The sequence below is a fragment of the Leptosomus discolor genome, chromosome 3 (genome assembly GCF_034619465.1).
Source record: "Leptosomus discolor isolate bLepDis1 chromosome 3, bLepDis1.hap2, whole genome shotgun sequence".
NCBI lineage: Eukaryota > Metazoa > Chordata > Aves > Leptosomiformes > Leptosomidae > Leptosomus > Leptosomus discolor.
Genome location: NC_141393.1, coordinates 12,390,940 through 12,412,692, shown reverse-complemented (window position 1 = coordinate 12,412,692; position 21,753 = coordinate 12,390,940). Strand labels below are relative to the sequence as shown.

General features: G+C 46.5%; 1 protein-coding gene and 1 non-coding gene across 3 annotated transcripts; both read left to right on the top strand.

The window, feature by feature from the left end:
• The first annotated feature begins 13,548 nt into the window (after window positions 1-13,548).
• EIF5 (eukaryotic translation initiation factor 5) lies at window positions 13,549-21,103 on the top strand. 2 transcript variants are annotated; one of them, XM_086462357.1, is made up of 11 exons: window positions 13,549-13,874; window positions 15,975-16,254; window positions 16,532-16,613; window positions 16,788-16,960; window positions 17,276-17,387; window positions 18,090-18,229; window positions 18,765-18,923; window positions 19,112-19,273; window positions 19,553-19,717; window positions 19,960-20,094; window positions 20,704-21,103. In XM_086462357.1, exons 2-11 carry the CDS (start codon window positions 16,183-16,185, stop codon window positions 20,794-20,796), a joined length of 1,293 nt encoding a protein of 430 aa, XP_086318483.1. In that variant the 5' UTR covers window positions 13,549-13,874; window positions 15,975-16,182; the 3' UTR covers window positions 20,797-21,103. The 2 variants fall into 2 exon arrangements, with proteins under 2 accessions (XP_086318483.1, XP_009951511.1); XM_009953209.2 differs by lacking the exon at window positions 13,549-13,874 and having other exon boundaries at window positions 14,418-16,254.
• LOC147415794 (small nucleolar RNA SNORA28) lies at window positions 17,757-17,880 on the top strand. Its single transcript, XR_015183468.1, has one exon. It is a non-coding gene; the product is annotated as a small nucleolar RNA SNORA28 (small nucleolar RNA).
• Window positions 21,104-21,753: the final 650 nt, after the last annotated feature.

Below are 21,753 nucleotides of genomic sequence, written 5' to 3'. Positions count from 1 at the left end.
GTGTTGCCCACCAGCACCACGCACTGTGTCACTGAAGCTCACGGGGCCTCTCCAGAAGCTAAAGCTGTCGCAGAGGGAGAAATGCAACTCCTCTGTTTCTGCTGATCAGAAAGCACGAGTCCTCTCCTCCTCTAACCAAAGCGATGTTCCCCTCACTGCTACGTTTCCTCATGGACAACGTGCACACGTCATTCCAGTGCAAAGCTGCTGTGAGAGCAGATTCAGGGTCGCACAAGACAGTCCCGAATTCCCTCATTCTTTAAACATCCTTTCTCTGTGTATTTTTACAAGCATGAAATGAAGACTTTGTGTCTGTTTCAGGAAGAGTAATGTTTTATTTAAGATGGCCTGCTAGCACCATGAATTTTACATGACAGGAGCTCCATCCCATAACACCCTTAAACCTCTCCTCGTTAGTCAGCAGGGCTCTGATCCTGCAGCCGGCAGATGCAGCACCTCCCTCCAGGAGCCCTGGCGTGGGGGCTGACTCACGGTTTTCACAGGGATACCCCTTCTCCCCACTGACCACCGCTGAAACACAGCCTGCCCTGAAGCACCGCCTTAGAGACCTTCCCGGGAGACAGACCTGCTGCATCAGCTCCCCCTCCCAATGCTTCCCACAGAGATCCCCCCCACGCAGGCTGTCTGGCGATGTAAGCGGAGGGCGGGCAGGTCTAGCAGAGCACGCTATCTGCTGCAAGGCCTCTGGAGGTCGCAGATAAGCAAATACAGGCAAGGGCGATGCTAAGGGCATAGATATGTGAGCAAAACAAGATAGGCAGCAGATCAGACGTACCTTCCCACGATTTTGGGTCTAGTGCAGGACTCTGTTGATGTCTGGGGAGCTATGCCTGGCAATAAGTGTTCAGAAAGGCCAGCTTTTACAGTAAACCAACCATATTCAACTCTTAATTAGCCATGGAAGATTAGCTGGGTTGGGGATTAACCATTAATCGGACACTTCCTCCCCACAGCAACAGTGGCTACACCACCATGCCACCACACATGTAACACAGGGCACACGAGCTTCTGGGCTGTGCCCCATTTGGACCCCAGCAGGTTAAAGCTGTCCCCGCTCAGCACAGAAACCAGCAGACTTGTTACAAGCTTTTCACAGGTAGAAAACCAGAATATGTTCTTATCCCCTAAGTAACAGCCTGTACTAGCCAGGATCTGGTTTTATCTAGGTCACCCCATCTCACATTGTCTTCAATGGCTGAAAGTTGACAATATCTAAGCGAACCAGCCAACACTAAAACAAGAACACACTGCGTAGCCTGCAAAAGCTGTCTCAAGAATCAGGCAGCTGGTGCGCTGACACCATTGCCTATGTGCTGAGTAATGATGTCTCACTGTTTCTTTGTGCTGCCTTCCCCATCCCTGTCCATCTGCTGTTCCTTGTCTTCCACCTGGATTGTATGCTGTTCAAAGCAGGGCTTTCTGTTAGCACCTACAAGATAATCTGTGACAGGGCATCACAAAATCAGTCTGATCGAATCACATGAGTAATTAGTGACTTGGAGTCAACGTTGTACAGGGATGCATGTATGAATGGGTTAAGCACGGTATGTCTTGATGGAAAAACGTGACTCAGAAGTGTTACTAACACTATTCTTTCTTATGTCAATAAACTTAAGTAAGAAATGGAAGAAATGGAGTGGGTAGAAAAAGTAGAAAGGCAAAGAGACAGCAGGCTGTCGGGCAAGCACCTCTCAAATACAAATGCACTAAACCACGGGTACGCAGATCAGATGCTGAAAAGAGCTGAGCATCTGCAACTCCTACACACATTCTCATTTCTTCTTTTATAGCTATTAATTTTGCATGCTTCTCCATTTTGTTTCTCCTTCACCAAGACTTGGATCTTACGTTCATCTATCCCAGTGACTTACTGGCCTATCGTGCACATGCACAGCTACACCCACAGGTCGAGGCCTCTCTTTCGCTGCCTTCTGTACATGATGATAGTGACACTACGTTGGTCACCAGGACAACAGTCACAGCCTGTCAGACTGATAAGAAGCTGGTCGGCTGGGCTCATGCTCTGAGAGAGAGCAAGACCGAGGCAATAAATGTAATAGACATCAGTGAACTGCAAATGCCTTTTGGTTTTCCCCTTGGGGAGTTGGAAGGGGAACAAACATGAGAGCAACAGAGAGAGCCTGAAGAGAAGAGGTTTGCTGTTTAACTTTTAAAACTCTACAGTTAATGGGAAACGGGAGAGATTCAAGTAAGACACAGGAATGGAACTCAGACATGGAGCTTATCTCAGCCCTCCCATGCAAAGGGAGCAGTTTTGAGCCCACATAGTCCCAAATTTCCAAAACTGACCAAAGCTACTGTCATGCCAATGGGCTCAGAGGTTGTCCCTGCTGGACACCAAAGTAAGGGGCAACTAAAAGAAATTAGCATTACATTCCAGGCATTCTCTGTTGCTAGACTTGCCTCTCACCAACAGCAGCCAGGGCTGCTAAAGGATTATTACTACCTCATGCCAACACCCACCGTGGCTCCTAGCTGGACCTGAACCCGCTGCAGGAGGAGGAAGCTACCTCTTCCCACAAAACAGCCCCACCAAACAGCGCTGAGCTGAATCCAGAACTGGGGCATGCCATTCAAGAAAACTATTTTGCCAAACAGGCTTTTGGTAGATACGAAGGTCAAGTTGTAAATCCAATCTTTTGAATGCTGCCAAAGTTCAGGGAAACACAGAACTGATATCTCTCATGTTCAGTCTTACAGCTTCAAGGCCCACAGTCTGACCATTCTGCAGTGCAGAAATAGATATGAAAGACAGTCTGAAAAGAAAACCAGTTATAACTGGAAGTCAAGTCCATTTTATCATGTTATCTATAGCCTATGGTGGGGGCAATGTTACAGACAGAATTTATCAAAGTGGTAAAGCCTTGTCAGAACAAGGAATTGTGCATATCTAGGTGAAGTCCAAGAACTCCGATAAGACCATTCCTCATAAAACTGATAAGAAACACTGTCCTGTCTCTTTGAGGGATACTCATGGATGCAGCAGGGCTTCTGCCAGAGCAAGGCTTGCATTAGCTATGTTCAAAATAAGGTCTGGAAATGCAGGTCACACTGGTCAAGCTCTAATCTAAATGGGAACACAGGAGCAATACAAACACCATCATGCTGTATGAAATGGGATCAGTCAGACAAACCAGCCAGTGTTAAAAGGGCAGGTGATGGTTAAAGGTCTCCTCCCCACCTCTCCTCCCAGCTCCTTCCTAGACACAGAAGAACTTCAGTCTCTTTCTCCTGTTTCCCAGCTGTGATTCGGCAGTGAATTCTGCTGTTAGAATGGTGCCCCAGCATTCAGGCACAATGTCCCCCTCTCTGTCCCCCAGCCTGCACATTAGGGAGACAGGAACCATAAAGCCAGCTGCACAAATATCTCTGCTTGGCTGGGGCTGAGATATACACAACCGTCGGACGCATTCAAGGCCTTTCTGAGCACAACAATGCAATGCCAAGAAACAGAAAAATATCAAGGCCATATAGGTGGGTTTCTTGCGTTTGTTCTGCATCCCAGTCAAAACAGGCAGGCATAACGCAGGGAAACAAAGAGGCCTTTCTCAGCAAGCAGTGTGGCATGCACTCCTGGGTCACATCAGGCAGCTGTCTGTCTGCCCAGTCCCCTTTCCCCCGTTTTGATTGTAGCTGCATCCTTTCTGTATCAAGATGTGGACACTTAATGCATGCTCACCTTTGCCCTCAGCTACAAGCTGTTTCTGCTTAGCTAATGCTTTTCTTGGCAGGCTCAGCCAGGCAAGCCAGAGTTCAGCTTGCACCTCGATCAGCTGAAGCACAGATGACTGGCTCTGGGAAATGCTGCGGAGATATGGCCAAAATGAACTGAAATACATGGAGTTGCAAATTGCTCTCTGTTGGTACTCAGCCAGTTTGATTCTGGACCATGACTGGGCATCAAGCCACAGCCAAAGGACAAATCAAAATAAACAAACTGTGAGTTTCTTCTACGGACATATTACGAACAGATTTTCAAAGCAGGATTTAAGAACAGAATCCTGTCTGTCCTTAATACCTCAGCATGGACTGTGCACAATGACAGACCCTCTAAACACAGTTAGTTTAACTGGGAAATGGGCAAGATAGAAGACACAGGACGAGTTAAAACATACAGGGCTTTTCACAGCTCTGGCACAGCTCTCCCATGCAAGTGGTGCACGCCAAGCTTCCAAAAGTGGTCAAAACAAATGGCTGAGGCTTAGCTGGTCCTGAGTAAAGGCTTAAGAATTTGACTTCATTTTATCTGATATTTTTATTTATTTGTTGAGAAGCAGCCATTAGTCAGCGCTTCATGAAAAAGACTGCTATGGGAAACGCATGACTAATCACTCTCCTTTGATTCACTTGTTCTCATTCACAGGTTTTTTGGAAGAATACATTGCACAGCCCCTTGTGCAATAGCCCTGTGCAGTCCATAGACGTAGGGAGATGGACCTCCCCAACACTGATCACGTCTGCCAAAGATCTCTCAGCAGAAATATGTAGGTTGGAATCACTATGGCAAACACAACATTCTTGGCAGATCTGGAGCACAATAAGTAAACAGGCAAAAATCAGGCAAATTACACACAGTAAACTACAGAGCTGCCTCTTTAAGGCCTTTGCCAAGGGTAAGAGGAGACGTTACTGAGCAGTTTACTCCGCAGCAGGGGATAAGGAGGTTTGTGCTGACTCTCAAGCAACCTAGCCAGCAGGCTGTGACTTGGCAGCCCACCGGTACTTTGCCCGCTTCCCTGCTGCTCCAGGAATTGAGTAAGCTGCGAGCGATCTGCCTGCGCACGTCACGGCATGTGCCTCCCTGTGCACCAGAATTAGCACACTGCCTGACAAGGTGCAGGGGCCAAGTCCTTCACCCTCCTGCCCACCCAAAAGTTTTGCAGGGTGCAGAATGCAGCAGCTCATGACTCTGCAGAGGAAGCGGTGGGACTCCCTCGTATCTGCAAGGGGAGGCGTTTCAGGCTTCACCTGCATGACTCAGCTGTTCACTGCAAGTCTCTGGAAGCAGCAGTGGCACTGAGATTCACGATTCACTACCTAGAAAATGAAAAGAAGTTTTATCAAACGTGCACTAGTGAATATCCTCCAGAGCACACAGACTCGCACAGAGACTTACCCTCGCAGCGGACAGACTAAACTATCAAACCCCCTTGTCGCAGCACTCCTCGTCTCAGTGCACCAGGAAAAAAACCAAGCAGGGAAAATAAGGGCCTTGTTTAGCCACAGTAGGTGCTACTAATCAAAAGAACTGAGTATCTATGAACTAAAAATTATCATTTATAAGCATACATCTTTGAAGACAGAAGTATTATGCCTATATGGCATAACCAGGGATAAGTGCACAAAGCTACTACCAGGAAAGACATCCCAGAAGTAAAGTCCCTGAGTTAAACTGGCACATTATGCACTGTTATAAAATGGTGCATCTTCATGGACTTGAATGAGCTCACAAGCATTTACACATGGCCTTTGAGATCCCACTTGCACCCACATACCCTCCCTAACTTCATCTAGAACAGAGAATTCATCCATCACCTAGTCATCCACTAATCTGTCGACTGTGTAAACAATCAGAAACGAGAGGAGCTGTGTATTTATTACATGTTTCTCAATAAGTCATGCCCAATATCTAGGACAAACAATACACTAAACCCTAAGGAACCCTTTGAAAGCTTTTTGCCTGCTGGAGAAAACAACAAAAAAAGTAACATGATAGAAAGGGAACAGTAAATCATTCATGAGAACGATTAAAACCAAACTGTGGGTGAAGTGCAGCAAAACAACACTGAAAACAGCCAGTGTATTCTTCTTGAATATCTCGTCTTTTAGAGGATAGAGTCATCGTGAGCAACTTTAGGAAGTCCTACTTTGACATCTTTAGTGCAGAAGACATACCAGATACAAAATCCATGGAGAACCGCACAGCACAAGTTACAGATTACTCAGATGCCCCATGACTACATCAGGCACCAAAGCAAAAATGCTACTGTGCTTAAAATTACTTGTGCAAATATGGCTTAACTTAACAAAAAGGCATGTTAAGGACACCAGTGAAATAAGTATAGAGTCCCACGGGCTGCATAATGCTTTACACCAGTTATCTTACTTACATGCACGAGATCATTTTGGGATCCTAAAATCAAGTTCTGAAAGAGTTACAGTGCCAAAATGTTTACAGCTACCACCTAATGTAATCCAGTTGTTGGTACCATAGTTTCGCAGATGAGTGTGATAGCCACAAATCTTGTTATTAGCATTTATTTTAGATCCCTTCAAGTCTATGAAAATGCCTGTTTCAGGAAAATGCCTGTTTCCCAAAACTATCTCAAGTAAAAAGCTCAAAAACCATCAGTGTGGACAAGATTTGTTTCTTAAAGAGTCTGAAAATAACATCCTTGAGCTTCAGGCAAAATTCAGCCTCCATTATGTATTTGAGCATTCATTGACCCAACTGCGTGTCTTAAGACCTTTCAAGAACCAATTCTGAAAACATTTCAAGGTGGTAATATCCTTGTAAGAAAGTTCTGCCATTTCAAGGTGGTAATATCCTTGTAAGAAAGTTCTGCCTTCAGTGTGTCTCCTGGGTTGTTCTCAAAAAGAAAAGTCTCCATTAGGTTAATAAAATCATGCTAGACTTTACAGCCAACACGTTTGACCTGAATTCACATTCAAAGGTATTTTTAGCCTTATTTCTTAGACAAGCAAGATTTATGCAGCTGTGGTGTGTGCATCTGTGTGTGTCCATGCACCTGCCTGTCTCTTCAGCCTCATCTACCTGTTCCTGAACCCCCTGGATAATTCCAAATACACTGACATTCGGGTACATGAGGCATGGGCAGATGGGTAGAGTGAGACATTATTAGTGCTTCAAATCAGTTTTTATTAGCCATCACAGAAGCCCCATAGACCAAAACCAAACTTAATTCATTACAGCACTCTTGGAAACCATGTGTGTTATTAGCTATTTTAATACTGCTCCTAGCCTATGTAAAATCCTAAGCATACATAACACTTGGCATGTGCAAACCATGGAACAAAGTTTCTGCCTCTATTTTCTTATTTTAAGTACCACTCTTTTTAAATTTTTTTTCAGTTTAGCAAATAATTTACTTTAGTAATACAAATATTTGAGCTGCAAACCACCAAGGCATTCAAAGATATTGGTGCTGCATTGCAGTCGTGTATTATTTGCCTCATTACAAAAGGTAATCTCCGGAGTGTTATTGATAAGCCCGCACCAGCTGTACTCAAGCTCAAGGCAAAACATACCAAACAAGCAGCAAGTTCTGAATTACAACCTACAAATTCAACATTACCCACTATAAAACCTGTACTGCCCTGCAAAATACCTTCAACGTTGCAAGAGAGGCAACTCTGTAAGGGATATAAAATCCGACTTTGGAGACAAAAACTTTATCTGCTATGTCTAGCTGTCTGTTTCCAAATGCACAGCTCTGCCCTCCCAGCCAAGCAGCACCTTCGAAGCTTTAGTTCTGGGGTCTGTCTGGAAAACAGACTTTTCCTTTGCTTTCAGCACAAGCACCAGGGATACCTTCCCCTCTACCAGATATGTCAGCAGAAGCACAAACGTAATCCCTAGCTGGGCCTCAGTACTGCCTCCCAACCCCAGCTCTCCCAGCAATGCCCTCATATTATTCTAAAGCAAAGAAACCCCTCCATGCTCAAATGAGCAGAAGAGAAGAGCAAAACACGCTGTAACGAGCAGTGCAGGCTCCTAGAAACCAGCTCAGCAGCCACACATTTCTGCCCACAGGAGATGGGCTTTGAGAGCCCTTAAGATCTCCAAGGTATTCCCAGACTGGAGATAGCCTCTCAAAACCAGGGGCTACCGCACCTTCCTCTTGGGAAACGTAGAAAGCCAATAGGTAACTCTAAACACTCATTACTCTTTTTTTACTACTGAGAGTTAACATCCGCTGGGAAATCAATGCTGATAATCACAGCACTAGCTGACAGACCATCAGAGGCCAAAGAAAAAGGATGAGAGAGGATGTGAATGTGGAGGTGTTGGCAAAGCACATGACAGCTGCAGAGGACCTGAGAACCTTCTTTAATGAAATGGAAATGAAAGTGTAAATCGCTAAAAAGATACTGGAAGAGAGATTTAACTTAATGCACAAACAGACAGGTTTTGATGTCTGAAGCCTGGCTATGACAAGTAGCAGGGAAATGTAAATGCAGTGGCTGCTAATGGGCATAATGAACAGGCAGGCAGCTTTGGCAGCATGTTCTCAGCTGGAAGCTATATTCCCCAGGGACTTCTTGTCTTCCACATCCACTCCTTTCAGCAACCATATAAATGCAGCAGCCAGATTTGCCAACCACAAGCATGCAACTGCTGGATAACGCTAGCAGTTGCCAGTTAGACCCGCGGCCAAAGCTCCTACCTAGACAAACTGAGGAAACCTGGCTTCTCTGATTCCTATCACCCACACTTCCACCTACTGCTGAGACACATGGAGAAAAGACAGTTCTCCAAGCTGGGGGCACCCCTCTTTCACAGACCTCCAGACTGTGCTCTGCTGAATTCACCTCCCAATCGAACTTCCACCCCATTTACACTCTCTATTCATTTCTGTGAGTTTGCCTTTGTTTATCTGCCTCTTTAAACACAGACAGCCTGGTTTTACTTGCTCAAAAGGATGTTTTATTTTGTCCTTTCATCCAAACAACTACTGTCTGTAAAATTCCCAACAGACTCCTCCCACAGACAAAGAACCAGCCAAGTGCACTGCCAAAGGTAAAGGTACACCAACACAGAAAAAAACCATGCGAAGCAAATCAATGTGTTCCTGCTAAAAAATAAGTACCACAATAAAAATCCATGGTATCCTAGCAAACCCAGTGAGACAACTCAAATGGCCATTGAGCACATGCGGCCTGATAGCCTGAACACCCACTTTTCACATGCATTGCTGAAGATATACACTGCTTAAAATTCAGTGAAGCACATGACAGCCTTTAGCCCTTCTCTCAGCCCACATGGACGGGTATTAGTCAGCTCTTCAGGAAGCTTGCTAGTTCTTCCAGATGTACCAGGTATCTAAGACACATTACTACTATGATTTTGGAAAGGGTATTCCAGCAATCATACACCCAGATAGAGCCAGGATACTCTCTGCTCACCTTAGCGTTATCCATGGAGCAAAGTGACAACAGGCCCGTTTGGTTGGATGACGCTCTGGGAAGCCACCCCGTACTCTGTTTACTGCAACACAGTGACTGTACTTGGTGCTGGATACAGTGTTGGTACAGGCGGGCAGTGACCCACCTCACCAGCTGGCGCAGTGTGTGGGTCTCACATTGAGCAGCGCTACCTGCAGAGTCAGGCCCAGCCTCCCCTTACCCTGCTCCCCTACCCAGCCAGCATGTATTCAGCCACCACACTGCATCCTGATAGGAAACCCTGGGAGACAGAAAAAGCACCCTTTTCCCTTAACATTTACAGCTATCAAAAGTGGTTTATATTCTGCAGGGAAAGCTGGTTTCTTCTTCTTGCTGAGGTGCCTCCCTAACATAGGCAGCCACACACTGGAAGAGGGAGGCCAGGAGGCAGCCTCACTGTGTCTACTGAGATGGTAACAACAGATTTGGGGCAGAGCCTGCCTCATGCTGCCAGCTAACACAGAGCCCTTTCAGGGCACTTGAACCCAAACACTAGCTGTCAGATTTTAGCATTTCTGCATAGTAATAGAAGCAACAAAAATAACTACCATAAATAATGGCTATGTGTGTATCTAACATCATACACTTGCTCTCCTTTTTTTCTCTGTTTACTAACTCCTGAACTACTAATGATAGCTAATAAGAATGACAATGTTATAGAGCATGGAAAGGAAGGCATTTCACAAAGGGAGTCTCCCCAAGATGAAGAGTTTGCTGCCGGACAGCAATATATGTGGAGCTTCTGAACAGTAAAACCAAAATTAACCTCTGCCCTTGCTACTGATCAGTGTCTAGTTTCAATCCCGATGGATTTTGGACTCCTGCTTCCCCAAAGGCTGCATATTCAAACCTGGGTTGTAAATAATTAAACTTTCTCTACACATTGCCCAGATAGGAAGAAGAACGGCTGTTGCTATTCAGGGTTCAGTGTAACTACACATAATCTTGGCCCTCTTTCCATCTTCTGAAATTACTGAAATTACAGCCAAAGCTGTGAAGATGGCACAATGAGGAATCACTTACTCAGCTGCTGAGGTTCCTGCCCACACTGGACAAAATAACTGCACTGAACCAGCCACTGTGAGACAACACGTACAGCTTACAGCACACAAAAAACATTCTTCAAGGCCAAGGTTACCAACGGGGTATTGAAATAGGGTTATGTTTATAGCCAACCACATCACTGATAGATGACAAACTTGCTGAATAATAAACCACAGACAGGACACAAAGTCTGCTATCAGAGAATATAAACAAACATGACTACAACACCCATTTTTGAGGATTTATATTTTAAATATAGACTTACATTAAGATTTTCAATAGAATTTAGATTTTTGCTGCATTATCACAGGCATTGACTCTGTTATTTTTAACAAAAACTGACTAAGGCAACATAGAACAAACTTGAATTGTTCAAGGCTGAACCAAACGATAATAAAGCATTCCTGTGATAAGGAAAGGCACCCTAAGGTCCACTGTGGAAAACTTCCTATTCTCAGACATGGAACCACTTCCAAAACTGACTTAGTAATGCCATTTAAAATGTCTCAACTACAAAAGTATATAAAAAACCTGCTTAGCTTCTCCCAATGAAATGCAAAGCACGCAAGTGGTCTCTGTTTTGAAGGTCATACAAGCAATGTGAACTATGAACTTCAGGATTCATGAAACTGTGACATTTTAAAATGGAGGAGAGAAAAGATTTTTCTGTCTTGTCCAAGCCACAAAATACTAAAATGAACAAAGTAGAAACATTAAGATTCAGTAAAAATATTTGTAATCCAACATTTAATATTAATGAATTGGTTTGATGAGACAAAAATCAACAACTAGGCACCAAGAAGACAACAATCCACAATTTTAGTCTGTTGTATAATCCAGAATATTGTATGACTTCATCTGGATGGGACCTGCTCTTTGCAGAAGGAACACTACCTTAAAAGTTCCATCTTTAACTCAATGATGTCAATTTATATACTATATTAAAAAAATTATTCTTGATGCTATTAATCATAACTGTTCAAAGTCACTCATTATGACAAATAGCACCAAAGCCAGGATCTCGTTTCCTTTTTCGTGCTCAATAAAGTGGTGTTAGCAGCAGTATGCTTTAACACTCATAATTTATTAACCCCATAGGCGCTGCAGCATGGAACTAAAGCCACAGACAGGAGCTATTTCGCAAGTTACACATGCTGCATATTTTCACAGCAAAGGAGTTCCTGCTGTGCTTTCCTTGCCTCCCATATTTTTATGATTTTTTGCCCCTCATGGTGACTGCCAAGCCTCACATATTTTGAGATGCTTCCTTATTTTGTCCTAACCCTTTTTCTCATGTTTTAAAAGGTGTTGCTGTGTATTTATCATGGAGACATTTAATACGTACTAAAGAATTTTTACCTTTTTCAAATGCAGATAGTGAACTCCAAGACAGACTCACATGATGTTTTACAGGATGGTGTCCTGGCTACAAATACTTGCTATTCCATAGGCTGAAAAGAAACTTACAACTAGGGCAGCAGCCATCACATAGGAGGGTCTTGTTAGAAAGCATGGAGATGTGCACATTTATCTATGGTGCTCCAGCTGAGGGACAAGATTTTTATCATCGTGTGTCACTGGAAGTGTCTATAATGATAGCCTAGCTTTTATGATTTCTAAGAAAACCCCATTTATCAGTCACCTTCATCTTTGAATGCAGTTCTCTTGCAACACCAGAGCAAAAACGTTCAAGATGTACTTGAAGGTTCAACAGGGGGGATGTTTCCTTTGACCACACCAACATGCTATCAAAGTCAACCAGGAAATTTACGTTTCAAAACTAACTTCAGGCAGGAAGAGATTTAGAGTGTATGACATTATTTAATGTCACTACTAGTTCTATATTCACTCCATCTTGTTTCCTCTATACACCCACATAGCCATCAAGCAGCTTTACATTATTCAGTAAGACAGTGACAGGAACCGAGGAATATTGTTCTGCTGGAGAGCGGTTATAGGGATAAGAGAGTTAATTCGTCACTCCATTGATAAAGTCAAAAAAAGATTTTGCCACTTGAGCATTATTCGCATTCCAAATGTGCAAAATACCTAATTCCTGTGATACTGAAAGAGCGAAGATGAAAGAAGATGGGAAAGAACAGAGCACAGAGAAGCAAGGACCAAAGCTTCTTGCTTTTTAAGTGAATGTAAATCCAAACATGTATTTCATCGAGGGTCCCAATTCAGCTAAGGAGTGCTGGCAACATTTTACATCAAGAACAGAGCGTATATGCCCACGGAGATTATGTCATCCTTAGTAAGGTAGCCCAAGCACCCACAGCTACCCAAAGCTGAGTCTTTATGACACTGAAGTTAAATAATAGTATCTTTCCTGCACCCTGAAAGCAGGCTGTACAGGAAAAACACAACTTATTCAGCAACCTAATAGCTTTAAATTATTTGTAATGCAGTTGCTGTGATGTCAAGCATTCAGTCACTGCCGGTCTATCAGGCGTTGCAACGCACCCAAATTTTCACTCCTACAGCATCGGAGGCTCTACTTCCACCAGACGCGCGGCCCCGCACGCCTCGCCCCAGCCCCTGGCCGGGCACCGGCTGCCTGCCACGGCGAGCGGGAGCGCTGCGGGCCGAGGGGCACGGCCGCCCGCGTGCGGAAGGCGAGGGCGGGCAGCGGGACCCGGCCCCTTCCCGAAGCGCCCAGCGCTACCGGCCTGCGCCGGCCCGGCCCAAAGGCGAGAGGCCCCGGCACGCCGCGGGGGCTGGGGCGTCCCTCCCGCCTCCCCGGCACGGGTGGCAGCCCTGAGGGGCCCCTCCCTGCCGCAGGGCGCGAAGCGGCGCTAACCGCAGCGGGGGAGAGAGAACACGGGCGAGGTGTCTGAGCACACCCAGCAGGACGGAAGGGGAGGCCGGGGAAAGCCGCACCGCCAGCCCCGGGACCACCACCGCCGCCCCGGCCCCGCCGCACTGACTCAGCCCCCGCCAGCTCCCGCACCTCCCCCCACCCCGTCCCGCGCTCTCTCGCGAGACTCTGCCGGTGTAGACGCGATGTCCTTTGGGGCACGGGCGGGGGGAGGGCGGAGGGGGAGGGAGGTGAAGCCAGGGCTGCCTTGATTGATAGCGGCCGCCGCCAGTGGGTGAGGGGGACGGCGAGGCCTCCGCCAATACCTTGGGCCCAAGGCGAGCGGCGAGCCAATGGGAGAGCTGGGGGGGCGGGGCGCGCCGCTGGCTGATTGATCCCAGCTTTGGCGTTGTTCAGTCAGAGCGAGAACATTCTAGAGGTGAGTACGGGGCAGCCATTGCCGGGGTCCCATCAGCCGCCCCCTTCTGCCTGAGCTGCGCGCCGGCCGCCGCCGCTCCCTCCCCCCTTCCCTTTTCTCCCCCCTCCTCCTCCTCCCTCTCCTCACAGGTGTGGCCACTAACGATGCCCCTGATTGTGTTTTGCCCGCAGATTGCCCGGCACTGCTGTCCCTGCTGATACCGCCCGCCCCAGGACGCCGGGACCCGGAGGCTGCGGCGTCCGCCTCCGCCTCCCTCTCCGTCTGGATATAAGCGCCCCCACGGCCCTGTTCTCCTCGCACATTCGGCTTCGTCGCAGCCCGGGGCGAGCAGCGTTGGGTTTATGTCTTTATTGGACGAAAACGGTGAGTGTTAGCGCTGGGCTAGGGTGGATGAGGGCAGCGAGGATTGAGAAGAGGGTGTGGGTCCTAGGAAGGTGGGGGCCGCGGGCGGGCGCTTTAGGCTGGATTGGGGCGTCGGGTTGTCGGTGAACAGTGGATAGTGGGAGAGGTTTTGTGTAACGAAGCGTCCGGGAGCGTGATGGGAGGGGGGAGAAAAACGATGAAAAAAGCAAACAAAAAAATCTAAAACCCCAAAGCTTCAGTTGCACCCCTTTGCTTGGTTTTTTTGGTTGTTGTTGTTTGGCTTGGGTGTTGTTCTCTCCTCTTTAATTTTTTCTTTAACACCCCCCCCCCCCCCCCCAGCCAGCCACCGCCATGCGACGAGACAAGATGGCGGCAGCCGGGGCCGCGCCTCCCCGTGCTGAGGGTGGGCGGGGAGGGGGCGCGCGGCGCGGGCAGCTGTGGCGCAGTTACAAACCGCCGCGGGGGGGGGGGGGGCGTGCGCGCGCGCCTGCCCTTCAAGGGTTAGGCCGGGGCGGGGGGGGGGGCAGCCGCTGCCGAGCGTGTGTTTAGCCCCTGCGGCTGGAGAGCGCATGCGTGGCTGGAAGTTCCTCCCCCCCACCCCCATCTCTTCCAGGGCTGACTCAGTGCTTAATTACTGCATTTATGACTCATCATTGGGCCGAGTGGGGCGGGGAAACGGCGCTTTGAGGCAGGGAGTCTGTCGGCCTTCCCGCTTTTTCTCTGTGCATAGCGTGTGTAGGGGGGGTGGTGCTTGGGATGAGGTGTGGTAGGGACCAGGAGAGGGAGCTTCAGTCTGCGGCAGACAAAAGCTGTGATGGGGAAGGGGGGGAGCTGTCTGAGAGCTGGGCTCAGCCGCCGAGGTACCTGCTTCCTCGGTGCCTCTGCAAGCACGTGGTCGGGTCACATGGTGGCTCTTTTTAGGCATCTTGGGGAAGGAAGCCTTGTGTTTGAAATAAGTCCACCATGCGCCTCTTGCTGAGGAAGGACAAAACTGCCTGGGCTAGGGTAGAGACAAGGGGCGTACAAGTCTGTTTGCTTCTTGCGTGAAGAAGTTGTAAGCCTGAGCAGAGGGACTTAAATCCTGTGGAACCAATAGATGTGCTCTTACGCATAAATACTAAGAAGGCTATTTTAATGTGTCAGTGCTTCTGTCATTAATGATAACAACATGATGACGTGTCAGAATAGCTGTGCTGTAGTTAGGGTTGCCTGTGTACTCAACCAGTTGTGGCTTAAGTAGTCTTAGATCTGATTATAGAGACACATGTTAATTTAAATATGTAAGTACTGCTTAAGGCAACTTTAATAATAGGATTCATCCTCCTTCCCCTTCCTCCCCCTCCCCCCTTCCCCTAAGAAAAAAATCAACTGGAAAAGCTGCTGCACTGCTCTGTACCTCTGCATTGCTAGGCTTTCTACAGTGAAGCAACTTATGTCAGACTATATCAGGCTTATTATTAAGTCAAAACTCTACAGAAGCTGCTATGAGAATCCATAAGTGAGAGGGAGAATTACCTAATTTTCAACTCTTTTCCACTCCGATCCAAAAAACTGGTAAGCCATGTAAAAAAAATATGTTGGGCTACAGATTGCTGCTGCTGCTTCATCTTACTGATATTTCTCAACATTCTGACAGACTTCAGTTTATGTGATAGATTCATGCTGTGATGTGGAATTTGAAACTGTTTTCCAGATCTTTCTCCTGATTTCATCTGCCCTGCAGCCTGAAACATATCCCATGACTGTCTCTGTGCAAGAGCCGTTCGTCTCCATAATAAATCAGGCAGCATTCCTTTCCCTTCCTTACTAATTGCTGCACTCCTTCAGGAGTTAACTGTACAGAAGATAGCCCTAAGCTGTCGATGGGTAACAAGAAAGAAGAGGGTGGAAAGCTCTGTGGTATAGTTGAGGAAAAGTTATTTAGCAGTGCAATTCAAGGCTTTTTTTTTTTTCAGTTCCAGGAGCTGAAGAAAGCTGTAGCATAAAGAATGTTGTTGGGTTTTACCCTTTTCACACTAAATGTAGTCCCTTATGTGGTTCTGTAGCAAAATCTGATCGGTGCACATTGAGATAAACTTCTCTGTTTATTGACACTTGCAGAGCTGTTGCGCAGCCACTGGTACCTGTATTGGGGAAACATAGCGTACAAGCAAGAACCTTACAGCCTCAGTGGCGAAAATTTTTTCATGTCAGAGACCGAGAACTCTTGCAGTCGTTTATGTCATCCCGTCTTCTCCAGACAGAAGATACCAAAAAACTGCAATCAAAGATCTCTTCATCTTATTGATAAAGCTACTAATAAGGCAAAATGTCTGTCAACGTCAACCGCAGTGTTTCAGATCAGTTCTATCGCTACAAAATGCCCCGTCTGATTGCCAAGGTAACTTACTAACCACAAGTGGTGAGTAGGTAATGTTTCACGCTGCTTGCTCTCTGGGTAGAGGAGGAAGAGGGGTGTGAGGTAATGATAATGTTTAGCCAGTCTAAGGACAAGGAGGGTGTCTGCTCCTTTCTGTTCAGAGTAAGTCCACAGGACCTCTTCCAAGAAGACACACTTCAAAGCAGAACTTTGATGTACTGAAATGGGGAGCAGTCGCTGGGTTTGGTGGTTGCGATCACTTAATCTTAAAACACTATCGTCTTTTTTTTTTCTTTAGGTGGAGGGCAAAGGAAATGGAATAAAGACGGTTATAGTCAACATGGTTGACGTTGCAAAGGCGCTTAATCGGCCTCCAACGTGTAAGTAGTCTGGAGTGACACAGCATTTCTTTTTCATGCTTTTGCGTTTGAAGTGGTAGTCTTGAAGTAGCTCGTAAAGCATTAGCACCGTTCTTTCAAGATTTGTAAGAAACAAATGTGATTGTCCCAAGAGATGGGGGCAGTGCAGTGGTGGTTATTATACTTTCTTTACAGATCCTACCAAATTTTTTGGTTGTGAGCTGGGAGCACAGACCCAGTTTGATGTTAAGAATGACCGTTACATTGTCAATGGATCTCATGAGGCGAATAAGCTGCAAGACATGTTGGATGGATTCATTAAAAAATTTGTTCTCTGTCCTGAGTGTGAGAATCCTGAAACTGATCTGGTGAGTGCTCTGTCTGTATTAGTGGTAGCTCTATGGAAACACTTCACTAGATGTTTATTGAAGCAGTATGAGGTTAATAGCTAACTGGAGTATCTATGAAGAGAAAATCCACACCCCCTTTGGGAAGGTTTTATATTTATAACAGCTTGAAACTTCTGAGCTAAACTGCTACTCCTAAACTTTGTTGGGGGTAATAAAAAGTATTTAAATCTCTGGCTTAATCCTGTGGACATGATAAACATCAGGTGTAGGCTTTAATGCACAATTGTTTTGTTGTAAGTGGTATGTTACAGTGGAGGTTGTTCTTTTTTACAGCATGTCAATCCTAAGAAACAAACTATAGGTAACTCTTGCAAAGCCTGTGGCTATCGAGGCATGCTTGACACAAACCATAAACTCTGCACGTTCATTCTCAAAAACCCACCTGGTAAGTGTGTTTCCTTATTTGGTGGGGATAAAGGGAACTTGGTCAGTGTAAGTGCTGTTAATGAAGCAGAAAAACAAAAAGCTTTCCTCTAACTGAAGTGTAAAAAGGCTCCAGCATACTCTGGAGTCTGTGGGTCAGGATGAAGTAGCTGTGTTCATAAGTTTCAGAAGGAGCAGTCTCTTCCCTTACAGTTGTGTATCCTTCCCAAGTAGAAGTATTTGTGAAGAGTTGGATTTGTCTGTGCAGGGCAAAACTTGAGAACAGCTAAGCAGCAGGAGCTTGCTGCTTTTTCACCTTTAGGTCAGTGGGAAGTAGAAGGGTAGAGACTGAAAGCAATAAATACTAACTTGTAATGCAGTTGATCTGTGCAAGCAACACTCTGTAGTAAGCATCTAGTTGCCTGCTGCAATTTAAGCTTGCTAGACTAGAAAAGTCTAACCTATTCCAGGGGTCTCTGCTTCGTGAGGTCACCTGTTATATAGACTTGGACAATCTTATGTTTTCATGAGAAACGGGACTTTCACTGGAACCAGGGATTCCCCAGCAGATGCACATCTGCCCCGCACATTTCTGGGGATGGGTACTAAGCATAACCTGCTACTAGTGAAAGCATCCAAACCCCCTGGGGGGTTTGGCAGTTAGTAGCGCAGGGACTTTAGCTTTCTGTGGTTCATGGAATAAAACCTGAACATGCACTTGCAGAAAGTGGTGACACTGGTACAGGAAAGAAAGAAAAGGAGAAGAAAAACAGAAAAGGCAAGGACAAAGAGAATGGTTCTGTGTCCAGCAATGAGACACTTCCACCCCCACCACCAGAGGAGATTACTCCTCCACAGGTTGTGGTAAGTAGAAGGGGAAGTGGGGGGAGAGGGTGTGTGGTGTCTTGCTCTGATGTAAAACTTTGGAATCATTGATATTTCTTGCCAGTCAGCATTGCATCAGAAGTTCTTACTGTATCCAGAACTTCAGTGCTGAAATAAAAGTACCTACTCCTGTGTCTCCTCTAGCAGCTTTGTCAAGTCTTCAGCAATAGTGTTTGTGCTCCTTACTAAGTGAAAGCTGCGTACCCTTCGCCATCCAGGTCCCTGAAAAGGAGTATCTCATGAGTGCACTAGATCAGCGCAGTTTTACCACTCTTAAGTAACTCTACAGGTGGCTCCAAACCTCAAGTCTAGCTTCCCTTACTACTTTTCTACATCTGCCCTTTCTTTATCATCTCTGATTTCCAAATCCTAGTGTAACCCTTTCTTTAGGGAAAAATCAAAAGTAGCTGTTCATAAAAATGCTTTTGGATCTGTATCTAGAAATGACATGCGCCTATTGATAAGCTCACAGTAACATTGTATGAACCTCTTGGTTTGGGTTTGGTTTCTTTAGGAGGAGGAGGATGATGATGACTGGGGTGAAGACACAACAGAAGAAGCCCAGAGGCGTAGAATGGATGAAATCAGTGACCATGCAAAGAACCTCACGCTTAGTGAAGACCTGGAAAGAACAGTGGAGGAGAGAGTCAACATACTATTTGATTTTGTGAAGGTGAATGTTGTTTGCTTGGTAGCCACTCGGCTGTAGTTGTCTAAAACCTTGGCAAGGAGGTGAAGCACAAACCGCTTAAGCTTCTGCCAGAGTAGTGGTTCCACCAGCAGTAGGGAGGAGGCAGTGCAGGAGAGCATTGACACAGACATCAGTGGCTTTAAAATGTTTCTGTATCTTCTGTCTTGTAGAAAAAGAAGGAAGAAGGTGTCATTGATACTTCTGACAAAGACATTGTAGCAGAAGCAGAGAGACTGGATGTGAAGGCTATGGGCCCGCTGGTTCTCACTGAAGTCCTTTTCGACGAAAAGATTCGTGAACAGATAAGGAAATACAGACGTCACTTCCTTCGTGTAAGCAGCCTCTCCTTTTGCACCCTGTGTAACGTCTGTTGGGTTTGGCTTTTTGTAGCAACTGCTTGACTGTTCTGGGTAGCTTGGTGCTGTGGGGAAGGAGGCGGCTTTCTGTGGCTCTTGGGTTTTAAACCACCCCTTAGCTAGGGAGAGCTGCTGGGAGGGCTGGTATGAGCTGCTGTGAATTTCACTGGCTTCAGAGCAGAAAGAAGCAGCAGCAGCTTTGTCTGGAGAGGAAGAAAGCTAATTCAATGGCTTCTGCTTTTATCACTGTTGTAGTTCTGCCACAACAACAAGAAAGCTCAAAGGTACCTTCTCCATGGTTTCGAGTGTGTGGTAGCCATGCATCAGTCTCAGCTTATTTCTAAAATACCACATATTTTGAAGGAAATGTATGATGCAGATCTTCTGGAAGAAGAAGTCATCCTTGGCTGGGCAGAAAAGGTAAGGGGCAGTATTTCATGTACTGTACCAGCGAAGTACTGGGTTGTGGCATACTGCATCTGGTGTCTCTGTTCTGGTGTGATAGCTTGTGCAGATGGTTTTAATCAGTTACTGTGTGGAGAAACCTCCCTTTCAAAAATGGGCTGTTCAGGACTCCGTGTTAGGCTCTTGCTGTATTTGGGCGTGATCTGATGTAAACTCCTTAAGTGCTTAAGCAAAGTCTGTGTACTTCTGTCTTGCAGGCCTCAAAGAAATACGTTTCAAAGGAGCTTGCCAAAGAAATCCGTGTCAAAGCAGAACCATTTATTAAATGGCTGAAGGAAGCTGAAGAAGAATCTTCCGGTAATGAAGAAGAGGATGAAGATGGAAACATAGAGGTAGGAAAGGCTCACTGGCTGGGAGCAACTCAAGGGCTGTGCTATTCCTGCACGCTTCAGCCTTGCACCTCTTCTTGGTGCACTATGAAATGGCTTGTTTCATGTGTTACTGTGCGTGTTGGGAACTGGAGGAACACCTCGTTTCTGCTGCGCCTCGTGTTGTAGGAGAGTGAGTGAGGGGGTGTGTGTTAGAAAAGCTGAGTAAAGAACAAACAACCGTTTTTCCTCACAGTTCAGGCCTAGGTGAAACCTGTGAGCTACTTCCCAGCTGATGGTGGCTGGGACTTTGTTCACATGCGGGTGGGTTGGCTGGTTTGTTCCCCTCCCAGCAGCACCTACTCTTGTTCCCAGGCTGGAGATCTGCTTCCTACAGCCAGGCATGCAGGCCTCTGCCTTCCCGGTCGGGTGTCCGGGTGTAGGTGCAGTTCCAGCCTGCCTGAACTCATGTTTCCCATACAGTGTTAACTCCACACGGGGGGGCGCTGTGAGTTTGAGAACGGTGGCAGGCAGGAGGGCTGTTCCGCGGGTGGGTGTTGCCACTCCAATGTTAAAACGATTCTAGGGCTTAATGGCCGTAGGTGCTGTAGTAAAAGTGTCTTGTCTCCACAGGTGGTGTACTCCACGACTGCCAGTGTACCTAAAGTTGAAACTGTGAAGCCTGCAAACAGTAAAGATGACGATATCGATATTGATGCCATTTAAAGTGATGCAACCTAGCTTCCAGCATAATAATGCAAACTTCTCTGCGTTTTCTGCCAGAAGTGTGACTTGTATGTGCACAAGCTGAAATGGCTTAACATCCTGCTACTCTTTGTACTCTAAAATGTATCTTTTTACTGTGACTGGTCCTGTGTAACTAAGCCTAATACCAAGGAGTCAGCACGTCGGTGAACTGATCTAGTTTGCAACTGGCATGTTCTGTTTTGTTTTTCTAACTTGTGTTGGACACATACTTGGAGCACATTTATACAGTTGTGGAAATAAAGGATTTGGTTTTGGTCAATCTTCATTTGTGACTTTGAACTCCCTTATTTCTCTTCCAAGTAAGTATTTACACAGTTTGAGACGTGCAGAGTTTGAGACAAAATGCCTTAGCTTAGACGCTGTTGCAACGCTGGAGGTCAGAAACCTGGGCAGGAAGCAGGTGTTGGGTGATCTGCAGTGTGCAGATACCAGCTTCTTGAAGTGGAAGGTGACTGTCTGGATTCTGTTCCTGCAGGCTTTCTTTAACAAAAACTTCCACAGGTGATCACTACCTAAGTTTGGTGTTTTGGGTTTTATTTCTGCGGTTTTCAACAGCTCCATTAAATGCAGGTTTCAGTACTCTGATGAGGGCTGAGGGAGCCGGTACCTCTGGTTGGTGGGAGTGCTGCTGAGCCCCTGGTGGTGACCACCTGCACCGCTGCGCCATGTCACCATAGCGCAGGGACTGGGCATCCTGCTCCAGTCTGCTGTGGGGTGGGGAGGGAACAGCGCGTGATGGGCTTCCTGGAGCCTCGGGAGCAAAGCTGCCTGCGAAGCCCTGGAGGTGGGGCTTGTAGACCCCAAGTGCCACCACTGAGGTACCCTGTTGCAGCCGATCGGGAAGCTGCTGTGATGCAGTGAGCAACAGGTTCTGGCCTACGAGTGGGGGTTGGTGTGGGGGTTTGGGGCAGGGTT